The sequence below is a fragment of the Paroedura picta genome, chromosome 4, assembly GCF_049243985.1.
Source record: "Paroedura picta isolate Pp20150507F chromosome 4, Ppicta_v3.0, whole genome shotgun sequence".
NCBI classification, from domain to species: Eukaryota; Metazoa; Chordata; class Lepidosauria; order Squamata; family Gekkonidae; genus Paroedura; species Paroedura picta.
In genome coordinates, this window is record NC_135372.1 from 28,982,364 (window position 1) to 28,999,689 (window position 17,326).

A 17,326-nucleotide genomic window follows, 5' to 3' on the forward strand; every position below is an offset into this window, starting at 1 on the left:
GGGGGGGAAGAGAACTGTTTTTGGTCACTGGCTTTTTACTACCTGAAGTAAGACTCAAAGTGTCCCACAGCTGCCTTCTCTTCCCTCCCCTGTGAATTAGGTGAGGCTGAGAGAGCTATGAGAGAACTGTCACCCAGGTGGCTGCTTGTGGAGGACTGGGGAATCAAACACATTTCTCTAGAACAGGGGTAGTCAAACTGCGGCCCTCCAGATGTCCATGGAATACAATTCCCATGAGCCCCTGCCAGCATTTGCTGGCAGGGGCTCATGGGAATTGTAGTCCATTGACATCTGGAGGGCTGCAGTTTGACTACCCCTGCTCTACAGGCTGCCTCCATGAACCACAAACACCACGGTGGTCTCGAAAAAGAGGCAGCATCTAACAACTATCTCAGTACCCCCCTATTAACACATAATGGCTAGTCAGACCTGATCTCCTGCAGCCTTAGAAACATATCTGGGACCCTGAATGATGGCTGCTTTTCCCTGATGCTCTTGGGAAGTCATTAGGAGGGAGCCCATCTTCTAGGAGAGGCAACCCAAAGTCCAGGGGTGGTGGTACAGTGAACACACTAAACTGCCTTATACGGAATAAAACCATCATTCCATCACTGTCAGTATTGTCTCTCAGATGGACACATCAGTACTGCCATATCTTAAACAGGAGATACTGGGGATTGGGCAAATGACTGATCATCTCTTAACTCTACTCAAATATTCCTTGAAACCAAGAACATTGCTACAAAGAGGGAATCATAGAATAGAGTTGGAAGGGACCTCATGGGTCATCTAGTCCAACCCCATGCACTATGCAGGACACTCACAACCCTATTGCTCATCCACTGTCACCTGCCACGCCCTTGAGCCTTTACAGAATCAGCCTTTCCATCAGACGGCTATCTAGCCTCTGTTTAAAAATTTCCAAAGATGGAGAACCCACCACCTCCCGAGGAAGCCTGTTCCACTCAGAAACCATTCTGTCAGGAACTTCTTCCGGATGTTTAGACAGAATTTCTTTTGAATTAATTTTATCCCATGGTTCTGGTCCATCCCTCCGGGGCTGTCAGGATCAGGATCAAGAGAGAACTCTGCTCCATCCTCTATATTAGCGATCCCCAACCTGTGGGCCGTGGACCACATGTGGTCCTTCGACTAATTGGAGGTGGGCCCCGAAGGACGCCTTCTCCCCCCCCCCCAGCCCTTTACAAGACACTTTGGGTGTCACTGTCTCCCATCACTCCCAGATGGGACTATCTCGTTGCAGAGAAACAAGCTCAGGGTTCCCATCGATTTGTCATTGTCATGAGGTAAAATTTCCATGAAAATAAAATGTTCCTTATGTTCATTGTTGTGGCGTGTCTGTATCTTATTTTGAAGGGATGTTTAAACATTACCGTAGCGATCAGAGAGCGTTAAGGGCAGTGGTTGAGAGTAGAGGAGTAAACTACCCCCCCCCCCCCCCCCGGCCTCAGTAAAAGGCGTTCTACCTCTCAAAGTCCCAAAGAAGCACAAGGGAAGGCCTTGCAAAGATTCCCTCTCTGGACCACCAAAATCTGCAATGTCAGATCAGTATCAGGGAAACCTGGATTAGGATCCTCCACTGAGCCATAGAAGCTTGCTGGGTGACCCACGGCCAGTAACGCACACTCCACCTCAACCCGCCTTACACAGCTGTTGTGAAGATAACCAGGTGGAGAGAAGACAATGTCAGAATATATCTTTAACCGCTCCAAGCTGAGCGAATAAAATAAAGCAGTAAGGGCCCCGAGGGCGGGCCCTGTCTGGGATGAGGAAGGGCGCTGATGGGCCGCCACCCACTGCCACAAGACGCCCCCGCATCGCCGTGGCCGCTGCCCGCCCCGCCCACACACAGCTGAGCTCACCCACTGGCCCACGCAGCCAGGAGCGGCCAGCTGAGCACTGTGCTGGAGCGGCGGCACCGGCCACCCCACCCACCCGAAGCCCGAAGCTGGAGGAACCGCGCTGAGCCGCTCCACACTCCAGCGACCAGCTCTCTCCTGCCCTCCAGCCCACCTGCCGCCAGTTCCTGCCTCGCACCCACACGCTCCGATAGGCCATGGGGCGGGGGCAGGACGACTCGCCGCCACCTCACCGGACGCCCACCACCCGGCCTCGGGTACATGCTCTGGCTCCACTGCGACCCCTAACTCGGCAGCCCTTCTAGCGCCCGCTGTATTTCGATTACAGCAGGTTTATTTTCTAGTAAATAAATAAAACAAACCCCCAGAACTGGAAGGAAAACAAAATAGGAGCCCCAATGGTTGATCTTTGTTTAAGATCAACAAAGCTCTATTCAGGGTGTGAGCTTGCATGCGCATGCACACTTTCTCAGCAGTGGGAGGGGGTGAGGCTTTCTTACAGTTCCAGCGGTGAGGAAAACAGGGTTGCATTTACCCATAACTGCTGTTCATCGAGTGGCCTTCTGGGCAGGCACGCCTGAGACTATGATTCTGCAGACCAACCACGGAGAGGACTTAGCGAGCTTATAATGAAGAAAAATCCAACTCTCACCAACACATGGGCAGACACCCTCGTCAGGCATGCTTGGGGAGTACAGAATTGGGTTATTTCTTCAAAGTACCTAGGTCCCATCTTTGACAAATGGGGTATTCCTCAAATAAGACTTATTTGCTACAAGAGTCAACAGAAAGTGCCCCATGTTTCATTCCCGGGCAACTGTGGATTCCATGTCTTTGGGATACGCCTTCCAGATCCCCTAGTTAGGGATTCTGCTTCATGCATTCCCCCCAGAATCCCTGTTGAGCAAAGTCTTAATGAGAAGCTGCTGTGCAAACAGCAGGGCTTCGGTCGCTAAATCCACCCACACCTACCACCCTTGGTGAGTTGTTTAAATTGCTATTCTGGCAATGCCTTAGCATGCCACATTTACCTGTACCTGGTGTCAGGAGAAGAACCGAGGAAGGACTTCTCACCCCTCCCACGCCATGTCACTTTTGGCTAGGCAAAGCCACCCTCCTAGGAGGGGGAGAGGTGAGCATTCTTGGGAATTGGAGTTTTTCATTATAAGCTCGCTAACTCCTCTCTGTGGTTGGCCTGCAGAATCACAGTCTCATGTGGGATTGCACAGAATTCATGAAGATGAACATAAATGTTTCAAAATTCTAAATAGGGTGCACTCGAAATCCAAAAGCAGGACTTTCTTGTCCTCAACAAGACCTGGGCTCCAGTGCTGAGAAGCCTTGGCAGCTCTAGGGCACAAACAGATGTTAGCAAGATGACTGGGCATCCTCCTCTGACTCTTAGGAGTCTTCCTCCAATGCAAAGAGGCCAAGAGGCATCAGCAGAGAAAGCAGCCGAGGAGAGGACCCACAGTAATGGCTTTAAACTACATGTTAGAACAGTACTGGCTAGCTATCAAGAAAAAAAAAATCACAGTCAAAGTAGTTCAGCAGTGGAATAGGCAGCATAAGGAGGTGGTGAGCTCCCCCTCATTGGTAGTCTTTAAGCCGCATATGTTATAATGGATGCTTTAGGTTGGTCTTGCATTGAGCAGCTGGTTGGACTAGATAGCCTCTATGCCTCCTTCCAACTCTATTATTGTTTCTATGATAAAGGTCCTGTCAGCTGAGTTACAAGGCAGGATATAATGCACTGTCTTAAGAACAGAGGGCTCCTCCACGAACACAAGACTCAGCCATCTTGGTCCTGCAGAACTAAGCCCACTAGTGGCTCTCCTTACAGAAATCTGCTCTTTTGTATCTGCTTTTGTTGTGTCACCTTCCATTGTTTTCACAAGTCTCTGTCTTAGATCAGTGGGTGTCACGTCTTCCTGAAATCTTACCCCAAGTTGAGCACCACCCTCAGGACATTTCTGGTCACTCAGGGCCCCTCGTGCTGACCTGCTTAACATCTATATTGGCATTCACAGTGGTAAATTTAACATTAGAAAGTGAGAAAGTCCATCATACGAGAGCTGAACAGAGTATCAAGATGCAACCCAACATTAACAGTCAGATGTGCCTTTGGCCATGTGCCTAACAAGTCAGGGTTTCTAACTATGCAATTAATGGTATTGGTAACATTCATTGTGTTTTAACAATCTTGTATTTGCATTGCAGTAATCCTGGACAGTTACTGAATGATTTCAACAAATAGGGTGCTTTTCTCCTCTCTCTTAGAATTAACACTCCAACAATATTAATGATGCACTTTTAATTCTATGGACCTCCCCCCCCCCGCATTTCTATGTTTAGACAGAACATTTGTAATTTTTTAATGGGGAGGGGATTTCTAGTCCCTGCAATCCTTCAATCCAAACATCCTTCAGACTGGTTTGCAAATTTTAACAAGCATCACTCTTTGGAAGTGAATTTCCTCAATGTCCATGCACATGCTTCTTTACAAGAGTTGTAAGGAAGGACGCTAGAGCCTCTTGTGGCGCAGAGTGGTAAGGCAGCCGTCTGAAAGCTTTGCCCATGAGGCTGGGAGTTCAATCCCAGCAGCCGGCTCAAGGTTGACTCAGCCTTCCATCCTTCCGAGGTCGGTAAAATGAGTACCCAGCTTGCTGGGGGGTAAACGGTAATGACTGGGGAAGGCACTGGCAAACCACCCCGTATTGAGTCTGCCATGAAAACGCTAGAGGGTGTCACCCCAAGGGTCAGACATGACTCGGTGCTTGCACAGGGGATACCTTTTTAAGGAAGGACGCTACCAAATTTTGCAACCCCACTCTTGAAACGCAGGAACCCTGCTGGCAGTCTCATGAGACTTTTTTTGTGCTCTGTACCATACCATCCAATCAAAATTTCCCTCCTTAAGATCTATGCCAGGAGTCCTCCAACCTTTTTGAGCCTGGGGACACCTTTGGAATCCTGACAGTGTTGTGGGCACACTCACAAAATGGCTGCCACAGGAGGCACAGCCAGCAACAAAATGGCCGCCTACCTTCAGTTACTCAGTGAAGATCCTTGGGCTGTTAATGCCAAACCAACATTTTAAAAAAAATCTGCACTGCCAACTAAATCACTAGTGGCGAATCAGAAGCCTTGGTGAGTAAAAGCCCTACCCATTTTCTAAAAACATTTGGCAGGCAACATGGTGGGAATCCCTGATCTACATACTTATGCCATTGTAGTGTTTTTATAATAACATTAAAATAGAAAAGAAGCAAATGAGTCAGGAATGCCAGCAGCAAAAGCTGACCATTTAGCAACAACCTGGGGACCCACGGAGGAACAAAAAAAGTGCATAATTGTAAACCCCGGTGGCAACGCTGCTAGTATCTCAGCAACACTCCCACCTCAAAGTGGGAAGCCTACAAAATCCAGCAGCAGCACCAAGGAAGCAAAGAATGCAGGAGTTCTGCACAGCCTTTCTGCTGGCTGAAGGTCTTCAAAGGAACCTCCCCTCGATGCATAATCTTCCAGAGTAGCATCTTACATCAAGGAAGACGTCCTACACTTCAGGAAAGCACCCCTACTAGGGGCACTGATCCACGCAATGCAACACAATTCCCCGGACAGATGAAAGAAGTAGCTGCAGAAAGACGCAAACTCATCTTCTAACTTATCTCCCCCCCCCCCCCCCCCACTCTGGTATTATTTCTAGGAACTGAACAATCTATTAATCAGTCACAGTGTGGATGCTTCTGACTGAAATGTGGCCTTTGAGGAACGAAGGCCACCTTCTGAGACCTTTGGTCACAATAGTAATGGGATTGTCAGTAGGCTACTGTGGGAACTAAGGCCTCTGTCCAACCCTTCTGTTTCCTTCCTATGTCAAAAGTAAGTGTCAACTAGGGAAAGGAGTATTCCCAGTTATCCCCAGGGATAGGAAAGGAGGCAATGTTATTACTTGGTGATCATCCAAATAATGGGCAGCTGATACACCACCTGATTTGCTTCTGGTACTAAAAAGGAACACCACCATTGGCATCTGTCCTTATACTGCCAGGCTGCCTTTCCAAAGGTTTAGGTAAAGGTAAAGGTATCCCCTGTGCAAGCACCGAGTCATGTCTGACCCTTGGGGTGACGCCCTCTAGCGCTTTCATGGCAGACTCAATACGGGGTGGTTTGCCAGTGCCTTCCCCAGTCATAACCGTTTACCCCCCAGCAAGCTGGGTACTCATTTTACTGACCTTGGAAGGATGGAAGGCTGAGTCAACCTTGAGCCGGCTGCTGGGATTGAACTCCCAGCCTCATGGACAAAGCTTTCAGATGGCTGCCTTACCACTTTGCGCCACAAGAGGCTCTATTCCAAAGGTTTAAATGCGACCAAATTTTGTTACCCAAAGGAAAAACAAAAATTCCACCAGGGTTCCTCTGCTTAACAAGTGAGGCTGCAAAATTTGGTAGCATTAAGCCCCTGGTAGGCTGTGTATGAGACAGCAGCATCCCCGCCGTAACATATTAATTAAAGGTTTAAATAGCTTAAAAGGCTTAAATAAAAGAGGACTGTGACAGGCAGCACTATAAAAGAAAGTGTCAGATGCTGAAGCCACTGGAACTGTGCTTTAGAACTCTGAGGACTAGGGGACAGCCATTTTTTTAAAGATGAAACACATCTAGGGAATAATTGTTGTTGACTTAACTGCATGCCATTCTGGAGGAAACAAATTTCACAAAAGGATGGAGGTGAGAAACATGCAACCCACCTGCGACGTTCTGTCTCCCTGATCTCTCGCTCGCGCTGCCTCTGTCGCTCTCGCTCTCTCTGCTCCTTGATCTTGTCAAAAGACAGGATGTCTTGCTTCTCTTTGCTCTCTGACTTGCGGTCCTGGCTCTTTGTGCTCTGAAATTAGCAAGGAAAACAGCCATCATGGGCAGCAGATTCCAGATGGACAATTGGAAATACTTTACACAGTGTGCAATTCGCTGTCAGAGGATGTAGTGATGGCCACAGGCACAGATGGCTTTTAAAATGGACGAGGTACCTGAAGGATAGGTGTATCTGTACATACCAGCCATGATGATGAAAGGGAACCTACAGGATCAGAGTCCATCAGCCTCAGAATCTGAGTGCCAAGGGGCAATGTCAGGGAAAGGCCTAAACCTCTATTGTTTTGATGCTGGCCCTCCTCCAGAGTAACTGGTTGACCACTGTGTGAGACAGGATGCTGGACAAGATGGACCAATGGTCTGATCCAGCAGGGCTCTTCTGGTGTTCTTATGAAAACCTTGGCCAGTACTGTTGGCCCACCAGCGGAACTGATTGGTTATTGTGTGAGACAGAATCGTGGCCTAAATGGGCCTTCACTAGTCTGACCCAGCAGGGCTCTTACTATGTTCATAAGGGCTGTAACGTATGAAAATACAATTGTTCTAGAAATGAACCCCATGCTGCTCTTCTGGCTGTGGGGGCTAATACAGGAATCCAGCTGTCACCTACCATTCATTCACCTCTGCCCAAGCACTGTTTGTAAATTCCAGCAAAAAAAAAATTTTTAATGGCTGTTTACCATCACTTCAAGGGAACATTTTGACAGCCACACTGGCTATCTCTCAGGGCCATTTCGCACGGCTTCAAAGTAGCAGAATGGTTGCTATTTGGAAACGCTACTAATTTGACATAACCCACGACGTCGTAGACAATCTGCAACAATCCTGAAACCAATCAGCAAAAAGCGCTTCGTTGTGGCGCTTTCAGGGGAATCCAGAAAAGTGGATTCACCCTCCGGATAGCGATACACTCCTGCAACCAATCTGCAACAGTAGCGCTAAAGATCTGTGCGTTACCATTGTTGCTGGTTCTTCAAAGTCCCTCCCCCTGGCTCTCTCCTCCAAACTTCCGGCGAAGCGATCGCCATTTTTTTTTCTTCGAGCGAGCGGGGATAAACGCACCGGCGAGCCTCTTTCTGTTTAGAGGCTTCCCTGGCTTCAGTCCTTCACCTTTAGTCACTAAGCACAAACAACTGAAAAGCCCGTTTGCTGAAATAAAGTCCCTTTATTTTTTACAAATAAATTCAGCCGAAAATCGTGCCCGTGAGAGGGGGGGGGGGGATTTTTTTTTTTATCACTCGAGGCAGCGTGCATATGATCATACAATCAAACGACAGCTCACATTAGGCAGCTGGATGGGTCTCTCCGTAGCAACGAATCTACCTAGATTCATTGCTATGGGTCGTTTTTTTTTTTTAAAAAACCTTTCTTAAAGGGAAAGGGGCTGTTTGGGAGCATGCTAACGGCTGCCCATTGGCTGCTTGACGGCCAGGGGCGGGACGAGCTTGGCAATAGCGCTTCCTTTCTAGCGATTTCTGCCGAGACCGGAAGCCTGTGGGAAACGCTAAAAAACGCAACTGATTCCACTACAAAGGCAGGTATGCATAACGACGAATTCCACTATTTTAAATGGCGATTTTTCATTCCGCAAACAATTTGCAACAAAGATCCCTGTGCGAAAAGGCCCTCAGTGTCTGAAAGCAGCAAGATTTCAATCACTCACAAAGTTTTTTAAAATGCAGTCATTTCCGGACCTCCCCTCCTTTTTCTTTGCCGCACAACAAGCTGGACAGTTTCTCAGTCACCTCGAACGAGCCCGGATGACTTGGAAGGAGAAGCAATGAGGACAATGGACATGCCTTCTGCAGCCTGTTTCAGGCGGCAGGAAAACTAAGTCTTTAAAAGGAGCTGAAAAACTTACTCTCTCTTTTGATGTGGTTGCGGTTTTCACACTAATAACCGGCTCTCCTTTGGACTTATCCATAACCACTGTCCGCTCAGTTCCTCGACTGGCTGTTATCACACATGCAGGAAAAAAAAGGGGGGGAGGAGTTAACGTATTTCAGATTCCAAAATCATCTGCAGGAGTCAGACAGCTCTCTCTTGAAACATTCAAACCCAATTAAGTTCTCAAAACCAAACTCCTTTAAATATTTTAGATTGGTTGACTTGTGCTACATCTGTAGACATCACTCTTAATAAGCATATTGGGGGGGATACAGACCTCTTAAACACAGCAAGTTAAAGAAAATCTGGAAATCGGAGAACACGTATTCCCCTTGCTTTTAGAGACTGAAGACAAAAACTGATCTTTGAGATACAGGATGTGAAACGCACACAGAAGCCCTAAGCTTCCAGGCAGAGCTTAAAGTTCTAGAGAGGGCAACAAGCACACCTCTCCTCACATGTTAAAACTCCTCACATGTTAAAACACTGAAATGCCACTGAGGTTCAGAGCATGGGTCTGAACATCTTCCTTCACAAGATGCTAGCAAGCCCAGAGCAGCACCCACCATCCTCCAAGGTAGGAGAAAAGAAGAACCTTAATGACTCACAAGATTTGTGGTATGGGAGGAGCTTATGTTAGTCGCCCCCCCCCCCCACATAACTTTTCCAAGGATGCTGTAAGATTATTTAGGAGTCCTCTCCAATAGAGAAATGCTAGCCTGCAGCAGCATCATAGTTAAACGAGAACAGGAGTTCAATCACCTGATTTATCAGATCGTGCACGGTCCGTGGAGCCTGCTTTGCTCTCAGCATTTTCTTTTCCCTCTTCCAGCTTCTTCCCATCATCCTTTTTGTCTGCCTTTTCTTCTTTTTTAAGCCCCGAAGATCTGCAAACAAATTGTGCTTAGCACATCCCAGAACAGGCACACATGCACTCAACTTATACCACCAGCTTGTTTTATTGTATCTTATTATTGTTCATTTGTATTTTTATTGGGGTAAGATTGGGGATTTTACTGTTATAAGATTTTTATGTAATGACGTTATATTAGATATATATGCTGTAAACTGCCATGAGCCAATTCACTGGGAGCGGCAGGAAAGAAACCAAATTATAAATAAAATAAAAATAAAAGTATGAGTTATTGACACTTAAGACACAAAGAGGCCTATGCTGAACAGAATGTGTTTTGGAATCATCAACCAAGACAGAGAGCAAGAGTCTATTAGGAAGGGTAAGTGCTTTAATGAGTCATGGGAGCACCTACCCTGCCACAAATAGTGTTCCTCTTGAAGGTGCTATAGAACTAACATTCCTGATCAAAGAAGCCTGTTTCAGTTGTTTCCTGCCTGTGCCACCTGCTCCTGTATTGTGAGCTTGATGTGACTAAGGAAAGTGGGGCAAGTAAGTCATACCTTTGGTCCAAACCCAGCTGCATGGCCCACACCAGAGCCCTGGCTGGTGTTTCTCTTTGTCCTTGGCTTGGAGGCTAGACGAAAGTCAGGCCATGGGCAAGAAAGTTGCCTCTCCCAGTGTGCACAGCTTTGTTTCCAATGCACACAAGCGTTCCTCACATAACATGAAGCTGCCTTGTACTGAATCAGACCATTTGTCCATTGAGATCAGTGATGTCTAACTGGACTGGCAGTGGCTTTCCAAGGTTTCAGGAAGGTCTTCCGTGTCACCTACTGTCTGGTTCTTCTGGGGTTGTTGTTTTATAACTAGGAACGCCAGGGACTGAACCTGGGTCTTTCTGCATGCAGAACATGTTCTGCCCCTGAGCCATGCCCCTTCTTCCTGCCTCCAGGGCCTTGGCAGTCTCAGCTGCTGTGGGAGCCAGTGGCTGTCCTGCTTATGACAAGACTAGAACAGGATCCAATCCAGCTCAGCCGTTTGGTGTCCCCCTTGAAATGTTAATTTCACCCCAGTGAGATCCAAAGGGGCTTACAGTGTTCTCCTGTCCTCCACTTTATCCTCACATCTACCTGGTGAGGTAAGTCCCAGGGATAGTCAAACTGTGGCCCTCCAGATGTCCATGGACTACAATTCCCATGAGCCCCTGCCAGCATCTGCTGGCAGGGGCTCATGAGAATTGTAGTCCATGGACATCTGGAGGGCCACAGTTTGACTATCTCTGGTAAGTGACTGGCCCAGATTCCCTCATTGCCTTAAAACACACAACATACAATAGATGACTAAATCATCACTATACTTTTCAGATTTTGCATCAACAGAATGGTGTCTCTCCTTTTCTTTCCTTGCTTCATTTTCTTTCTTGTCCAAAGATGTTTTTTTCCCAGCGGGTTCATTTTTGGCCTGGAAGAACATCAGAGGCAAGGCTCAGAGAAGAGTTCATACAATCATCTGGTAGGGGGAAGGGGGCCCTCACCCTGGATCGTATCATTTGGTGCTGCAGGAAGCCAGAGGTTGTAGTGATGGGCAATGGGCATGTGCATTCAGTTCATCTGAAATATCATGCTGGCTTTTGTGTTGCTTTTGTTTGTTTGTTTTGTATTTTTAACCAAATGTAGATCCTATAATCTGCTTCGGCTATTGGTAGATTTGACCCAAATAAAAGCTGAATTTCAGCCCATATTCAGACATATTCACATTCAAAGGCATTAAACCTCTCTCTCAGAATCAGGGGGCAACATCAGGGGAAGGCCTAGGCCTCTACGCATTGCTGTTGGCTCTGCAGAGGAACTGGCGCACCACTGTGTGAGACAGGATGCTAGACTAGTATATTGGTCTGATCCATCTAGCTTAGTACTCGACTCTAACTGGCTGCAGTTCTCCACCATCCCCTTCTTCTTGATCCTTTTCACTAGAGACACCAGGCACTGAAGCCAGGATTACCTGCATGCCTAGCAGACACTCCACCAGTGAGCCATGTTTCCTTCCCCCTACCCAATCAGGTCACTCCCCATCTGGCCCAGACTCTTCTGCTCTGGCCACACTCCACCTGCACTTTCTAGCCAACATCCTTTCACTGAAAATGCCCAAGAATGATGCTAGGACCTTTTGCATTCAAAGCAACCATGACCTCTTAGGCTAGGGTTCAGTTGTGTATTCACAGGTCTCCATCATAGCACCAGGAGGTAAGCAGGATTGGGGGTGGAGGCAGCTTACTTTTTCCACAGAGATCATTTTTCCATGTAGCTCTGTTCTATGGAGGTGGCTGATGCACTTGGTTGCTTCCTCAGATGAAGACATGGTAACAAAGCCATAACAGCGAGCCCCAGGGCTGCGGGCATTGGTCACTACTTTTGCACCCACCACCTGTCAAGGGAGGGAGACAGAGAAGAAGTCGGACCACTGCACCCAAGGAACGGCTATAAGTATCTCAGCTGTCAAGGGAAACAAAGCCATTGGTGGCAAATTCTAATTTCTACCAACCAGCCTGAAGAGACTAAAGCATTCTGAGAAGCAAGACAGGAGATAACCATTCCAGAAAGGTTCACATTTAAGGCTGTGCAGGAATCACCCCTCTCCAAAGAAACCAGACCTGCATTTCTCCATGAGCCACTGCACTGAACATGCTTTAGATTGGGGGGGGGGGGGTGCTAAATTTAGTAAAAATCAAACCACTCAACAGAAAGAAATAAAAACAACCAAAGCTAACAACACTGGCAAGTCTACAAATAAGCCTTAATACCTGGTTGTTAAATCCCTAAAAAATATTCCCATGTGTTGTGGGGTCATACGTCAATATGATTGTCATGTCTCCAGTTGACTGAGTTATGGAAGGTGAATATTTATCTTTCCGGTGTTGTAATACAAGACTGAGCAACTTCAAGAGCATGGAAGGTCAATTTTTGTTGGCCCCCAGAAGACAAGCTAACGGTTCAAAGGCATCCTCAAAAAACAACAAATATTTGATACAAAATTGCTATGAATTACCTCCTCCCAAAAGGACCTAGTAACTAGACAATCATGTTTAAGAGATGTGTCCCATGAGTTACAACGCCAGGAATTAGTTCCATACATTTCTTGCTGAGTACAAAGAATCTACAGACATAGCGCTCTCAGCCTTTTTGTGCCTGCTGGCACCTTCAGAATTCTGACACAATGTGGGAGTTGGGAAGCAGACATTTGAATGCAGACAGACAAATGACATGACTTTAGCCACCCACTCTGTTTAAGTCTGAAATGCATATACCTTTCCATATTTGCTGAATAGGTTTTTCAGATCCGTAGCTCTGGTCGAAGAGGAAAGCCCGCTAACCCACAGATTTCTGCCAGAACTACTGCTGGACCGAACTGGGGAAGAGAAAGGGGTTCTGTATCAGAAAAGACAGCAACTTTGAAAGTTCTCTTTGGTTATGGCCCCATTCAGTTTCCATCAAGAAAGGGCATTTACGCTGCTCTTGGAACAAAGACACCCAGCAATGGCAGAAACATGTCACACGACAGCCGCAGGTTGACATTTGGGGAAGGACATATCACTGCAATCACTTTCAACCCTATGCTGCATGATGAAGTGCTGCCAGTCATGGGGCACACTTAAAAGCATTTGGAACAACTTACAGGTTTATTACTATAAGGAATATTCTGCAAAAAATGTTCTAATGTAGTAACAGGCCTGACCTCTGCTGAATGACTGTACTCAAGAGAGAATGAGCTTTGCATCCTGAAGGTTCCAAGTACAAATTCTGGCATCTCTGAGTCAAAGAAACTCAGGAAACAAAGCAAGGAAAACAGAGAGGACAGACAATACTGAGATACAGGAATTAATTCTCTGACTTCTGAAGGACCACAAGACCTCCCTGATTACAAGAGTTGAGTGTTTGAAGTTCAGAAAGAAAGGTTAACTAAAAATGGCATAACAGAACAAAAAGGCTTTCTTGTGGCTTACCCTTGTCTTCCTTCGATGTGCCTTTAGCTTCTGGATCCACATTTGAACTAAGGACAAAAAACATGAATGTTACTCAATTGTGAAAAGAGGCCACATTAAAAAGGGCAAGCAAGGCCCCGTGGGCTTTGATCAGATACCTACCCGAAAAGAAACTGAACTGTAAAATAACAATTAAGCCTTTTCAAAGAGTGGGGGAGAGCTTTCCTTAGATTTAAAAACCTCTACAAGGAGGTCAAGGGTGACCACACAGAGCTACCAGCTCACATTAAAGGATGTGTCCTTCGACAACAGATAATTAAAATAAGCAGTTATGAAAAAGAAAACAAGTCATCTTCTACCTAAAAACAAAACCCAAGCAAAAAAAAAAAAAAGAGGGGGAAAAAGTGCACAGAGACAACTAAAGATTCTATTTAGTATCAAGCTATAAATTTTGTTATGGCTCTGGCTGGGGGCTGGTTGAGACAATCATATTTTGCATTCATAAAATGACCAATGGGGGGGGGGGGGAGGAAAAAAAGACAGCATCTGGTCTAAAACGGAGAAAAAACAAACCTCGTGTTCTGATCACCACCCTCTGGGGCAGAGGCCTCTCTAGTGGCAGAGGAGGAGTCTTCCTCACACTGAGATTTCTCTTCTGTCTTCGTGGCCTCTTGGCTGGCCACACTGGCCTCACTACTGGCTTCCAGACTCGGGGCTGCCGTTTTGCTACTCTCATCTCCTCCACCACCTCCTCCTCCTCCACCACCACTCCTGCTCTCTACCGCTACAGAGTCCGAGTCCGGCTGGGCTTCCTCGCCTGTCTGCTCACTCGGCTGCCCTGCCGCTACCTCTAAGAGCTTTGCCTCCTCCTCCTCCTCCTCTTCCTCCTGCTGCTTCCTGCCCAGAGCCTGGGCTGAGGAGCTCTCCGTATCTAAAATATCTTCTTCCGACTGAGCGGTGGTGGCGCCAAGCGCGTCTTCCTCTTCCTCGGCTGCCTTTTTGCCCGCCAACGGGTTTTTCGCTTCCTGTGCCTGCTCCGCTTCGGAAGTGTCTTCTTTAAAGGGCTCAGATTTACAAGAGTCACCCATAATGTCGAGCATTTTCTCATTTTCTATGGATTTAACAGGAATAGAATGGCACAAGGTTTAATCACCAGGGAAACACAGCAAAGACAAGTGCGGAACGGGCATGGCTGCCAGTCTAATGCTACACAGAGATTGGAAAACCCTTGCGTACATCACATTCACACGCCTAAGCTCACTGCAGTCTAACATGCCTAGCAGAGCACTGTCTGAAAGAAAGAAGGAAGAAAATGGCTTAATACACCTTTTATATATGACGTTCCCGGCTTGTTTTAGTTCAACTGTCTTCATGTAGTGATCTCAACTTTTTCTTTCTTCTGCACTCTAGCTTCAAAGTCCAGGATGTTTACAAAGTCCTTCTGAGAGCACAGCTTCCATCTTTTACTGAACTCCTTTAAGATGAATCAGTCCAAACATAAAAATCAGACCAGCTTCAGATGGAACGAGAATGCTTTTGTAGTCCAGAAAGCAGAGTTTTCGTGATGAACCTGTCTTCTGTCTTCGAGGTCATGTTTTCAATCCCTACTCTCTGCTTTAGACAGAACTGCCCTTCTCTAGTCTAGGTTTACAGAATTAAGGTACCAGGTCATATCACAAGACCTGCTCTGCATGCAGAACTGCTCCTGTTAAGGCAGCTCCTCTGCCAATTTGAGGAAGCAAGCAAGTTGCTTGTTTTTCTCCAACATTTGCTTCACGCAAGAATGAGTGTGCTGTAGCAGATCTGCTGATATGACCAGATTTCCAATCTCTGTGGCTTTTTGGGAGCGTGTGTGTACAAGACAGCTGGACTGTGCATCATTTAGAATACATCACAGTTATTTAATGGAATAAAACCAAGCGTTTTAAGCAACTAAAAGGAGTTCATGTATGAAAAATGTGAGGAGATAAAAGGAAGGGCCCCAGCATGTTTCTAAGCAATAGTACCTGATTCCAGAGGAAACTCTTCCAGTTCCTATTAGTTTAAAAAAAGAGAAAAGAAATAACATGTACATGATCTCATGAGACATCATCATCATCAGGAGGAGGAAATAAAACCGGAAAGAGCCAAAAGTGCCCCCTAGCAGGTGTGCAATTAAAAAATGATCACTTTAATTCCATACTGAAAAGTTGGGAAAAGCACAATTACCACTTTCATTATGCTGCTACCATTTTGGAAAGTCACCTTGGGAAAATTTTCAGCTTTAATAAACACTGGACCAGTACTCCTAATTTAATGAAAACAGTCATCATACCCTCTCTGATCTTATCAAAGGAGATTAAAATGATAACCTGGAAATCTCCCACCGCCCACCCAACCACCCTGATCCAAACAGGGAAGAGAAAGAAGCACTCGATAGCCCAAAGCACAATCACCCAAGCACCGTTATTTCAAATGGGCAGGAAACTGGCCCTCTTCCACCCAAGACAATAATGGTCCTTTTAAAACATGGGTGGGCAAACTGCAGCCCTCCAGATGTCCATGGACTACGATTCCCATTAACCCCTGCCAGCATTCGCTGGCAGGGGCTCATGGGAATTGTAGTTCATGAACATCTGGAAGGCCGCAATTTGACTACCCCTGTTTTAAAATGTGAAGAGCCAGTGCACCATGGGACATGCCTCCCGTTCCTGCAGCCTTTCCAACATGACTCCTAATCCCAATATTATTGGGAGTGAAATTATTGGAATCATCAGGAGGATGCATCGCAAAAAAGAGACGCTGCCAATCCACAAATAGCATGCATTTTATCAGGGCAGTAGCATCTAATTGCACATCCGTAGTGACATATTTGACAATAATGGTAATATCTGGCTCCCTAAGAGAGTTATCTTACGATTCAACAGCCCTTTAATTCCTTCAAGCAGCCCAGCTGTAAGACAGATCAGGGTTAGTACCCCCATAAGAATGATGACAAGAGAATATCAACTTAGCAAATGCCACCCAACGAGACCGTAGCCAATGTGAGGGGTCTTATGCTCTCCATCATTACAGAACACCAATTCCCCTATTTTACAGGCTGTAAGTACAAAGGCAGTATTCTGTTACGGTTATTCAGAAGCCAACGTTAACCACCTGCACACTTTGCAATCTAGAGGTACACTTTCCATTTTCTGCTTCAAAATAACAAGGATAACCAGATGCAACCAAGTGTTGTGAAGCCACCCCAAACTTCCTGCACTCTCCTCTCAATTCACACAAATCTTCACTGCCCATCCACTTGGTTGCATGTGCCATGCCATCTCATGTTGCATAGCAGAAGAGTCTTGCTGTACTAAATACTTGTGCCCCTGTGGAGAGGAACTAAAAATCTCATATAGAAAATGGGCCTGTGAGTGGCACAATCCCCATGCAGAACCTAAGGGGGCCATGCCCCACTTTTCGGCCTGTAGCCAGCTGTCAGTTTCACCCCAGTGTGGCAGAACTGAGGCAGCTGAGCTTGTGAAGTCTGCATTGGGCTCTGGCCAGTCGGTCTGATTTTTATTACGGTCATAGACCAGCATAAGGAAATTTAACAAACAATTAGAGATCAGACAGCACAAAGCATAAAACAGTTAAAAGCATAAATCTACTGAGTATATTATTTATTTACTAATAATACAAACTAGACCATAAAACAGCCTAGATTAGATAATACGTATAGGAAATTATTCTGCTCATAGCTCTCTGAATCCTTAGGTGTCATCTTATGCTGAATTTTCATGGCTGCAGAACCTGGCAACACTATACGTTCTAGCAGAATTTGTGTCTGTGAGCAGTATGGAGGTATGAAATTTATGCGAATGC

The 17,326-nt window shown here is 46.3% G+C and overlaps 1 protein-coding gene across 2 annotated transcripts in view; it reads right to left on the reverse strand.

Annotated features, from left to right (window-relative positions):
• The window catches only part of LOC143835031 (scaffold attachment factor B2-like), a 44,361-nt gene that overhangs the window by 16,509 nt on the left and 10,526 nt on the right, over positions 1–17,326 (reverse strand). For both annotated transcript variants that reach the window (XM_077332107.1, XM_077332108.1), the window contains 9 exons: positions 15,487–15,514; positions 14,054–14,591; positions 13,502–13,548; positions 12,806–12,906; positions 11,776–11,925; positions 10,859–10,962; positions 9,408–9,532; positions 8,620–8,711; positions 6,635–6,771 (listed from right to left, as the gene is read on the reverse strand). In XM_077332107.1, coding sequence (XP_077188222.1) covers positions 6,635–6,771; positions 8,620–8,711; positions 9,408–9,532; positions 10,859–10,962; positions 11,776–11,925; positions 12,806–12,906; positions 13,502–13,548; positions 14,054–14,591; positions 15,487–15,514 — 1,322 coding nt within the window. The remainder of the gene's footprint in view (positions 1–6,634; positions 6,772–8,619; positions 8,712–9,407; positions 9,533–10,858; positions 10,963–11,775; positions 11,926–12,805; positions 12,907–13,501; positions 13,549–14,053; positions 14,592–15,486; positions 15,515–17,326) is intronic.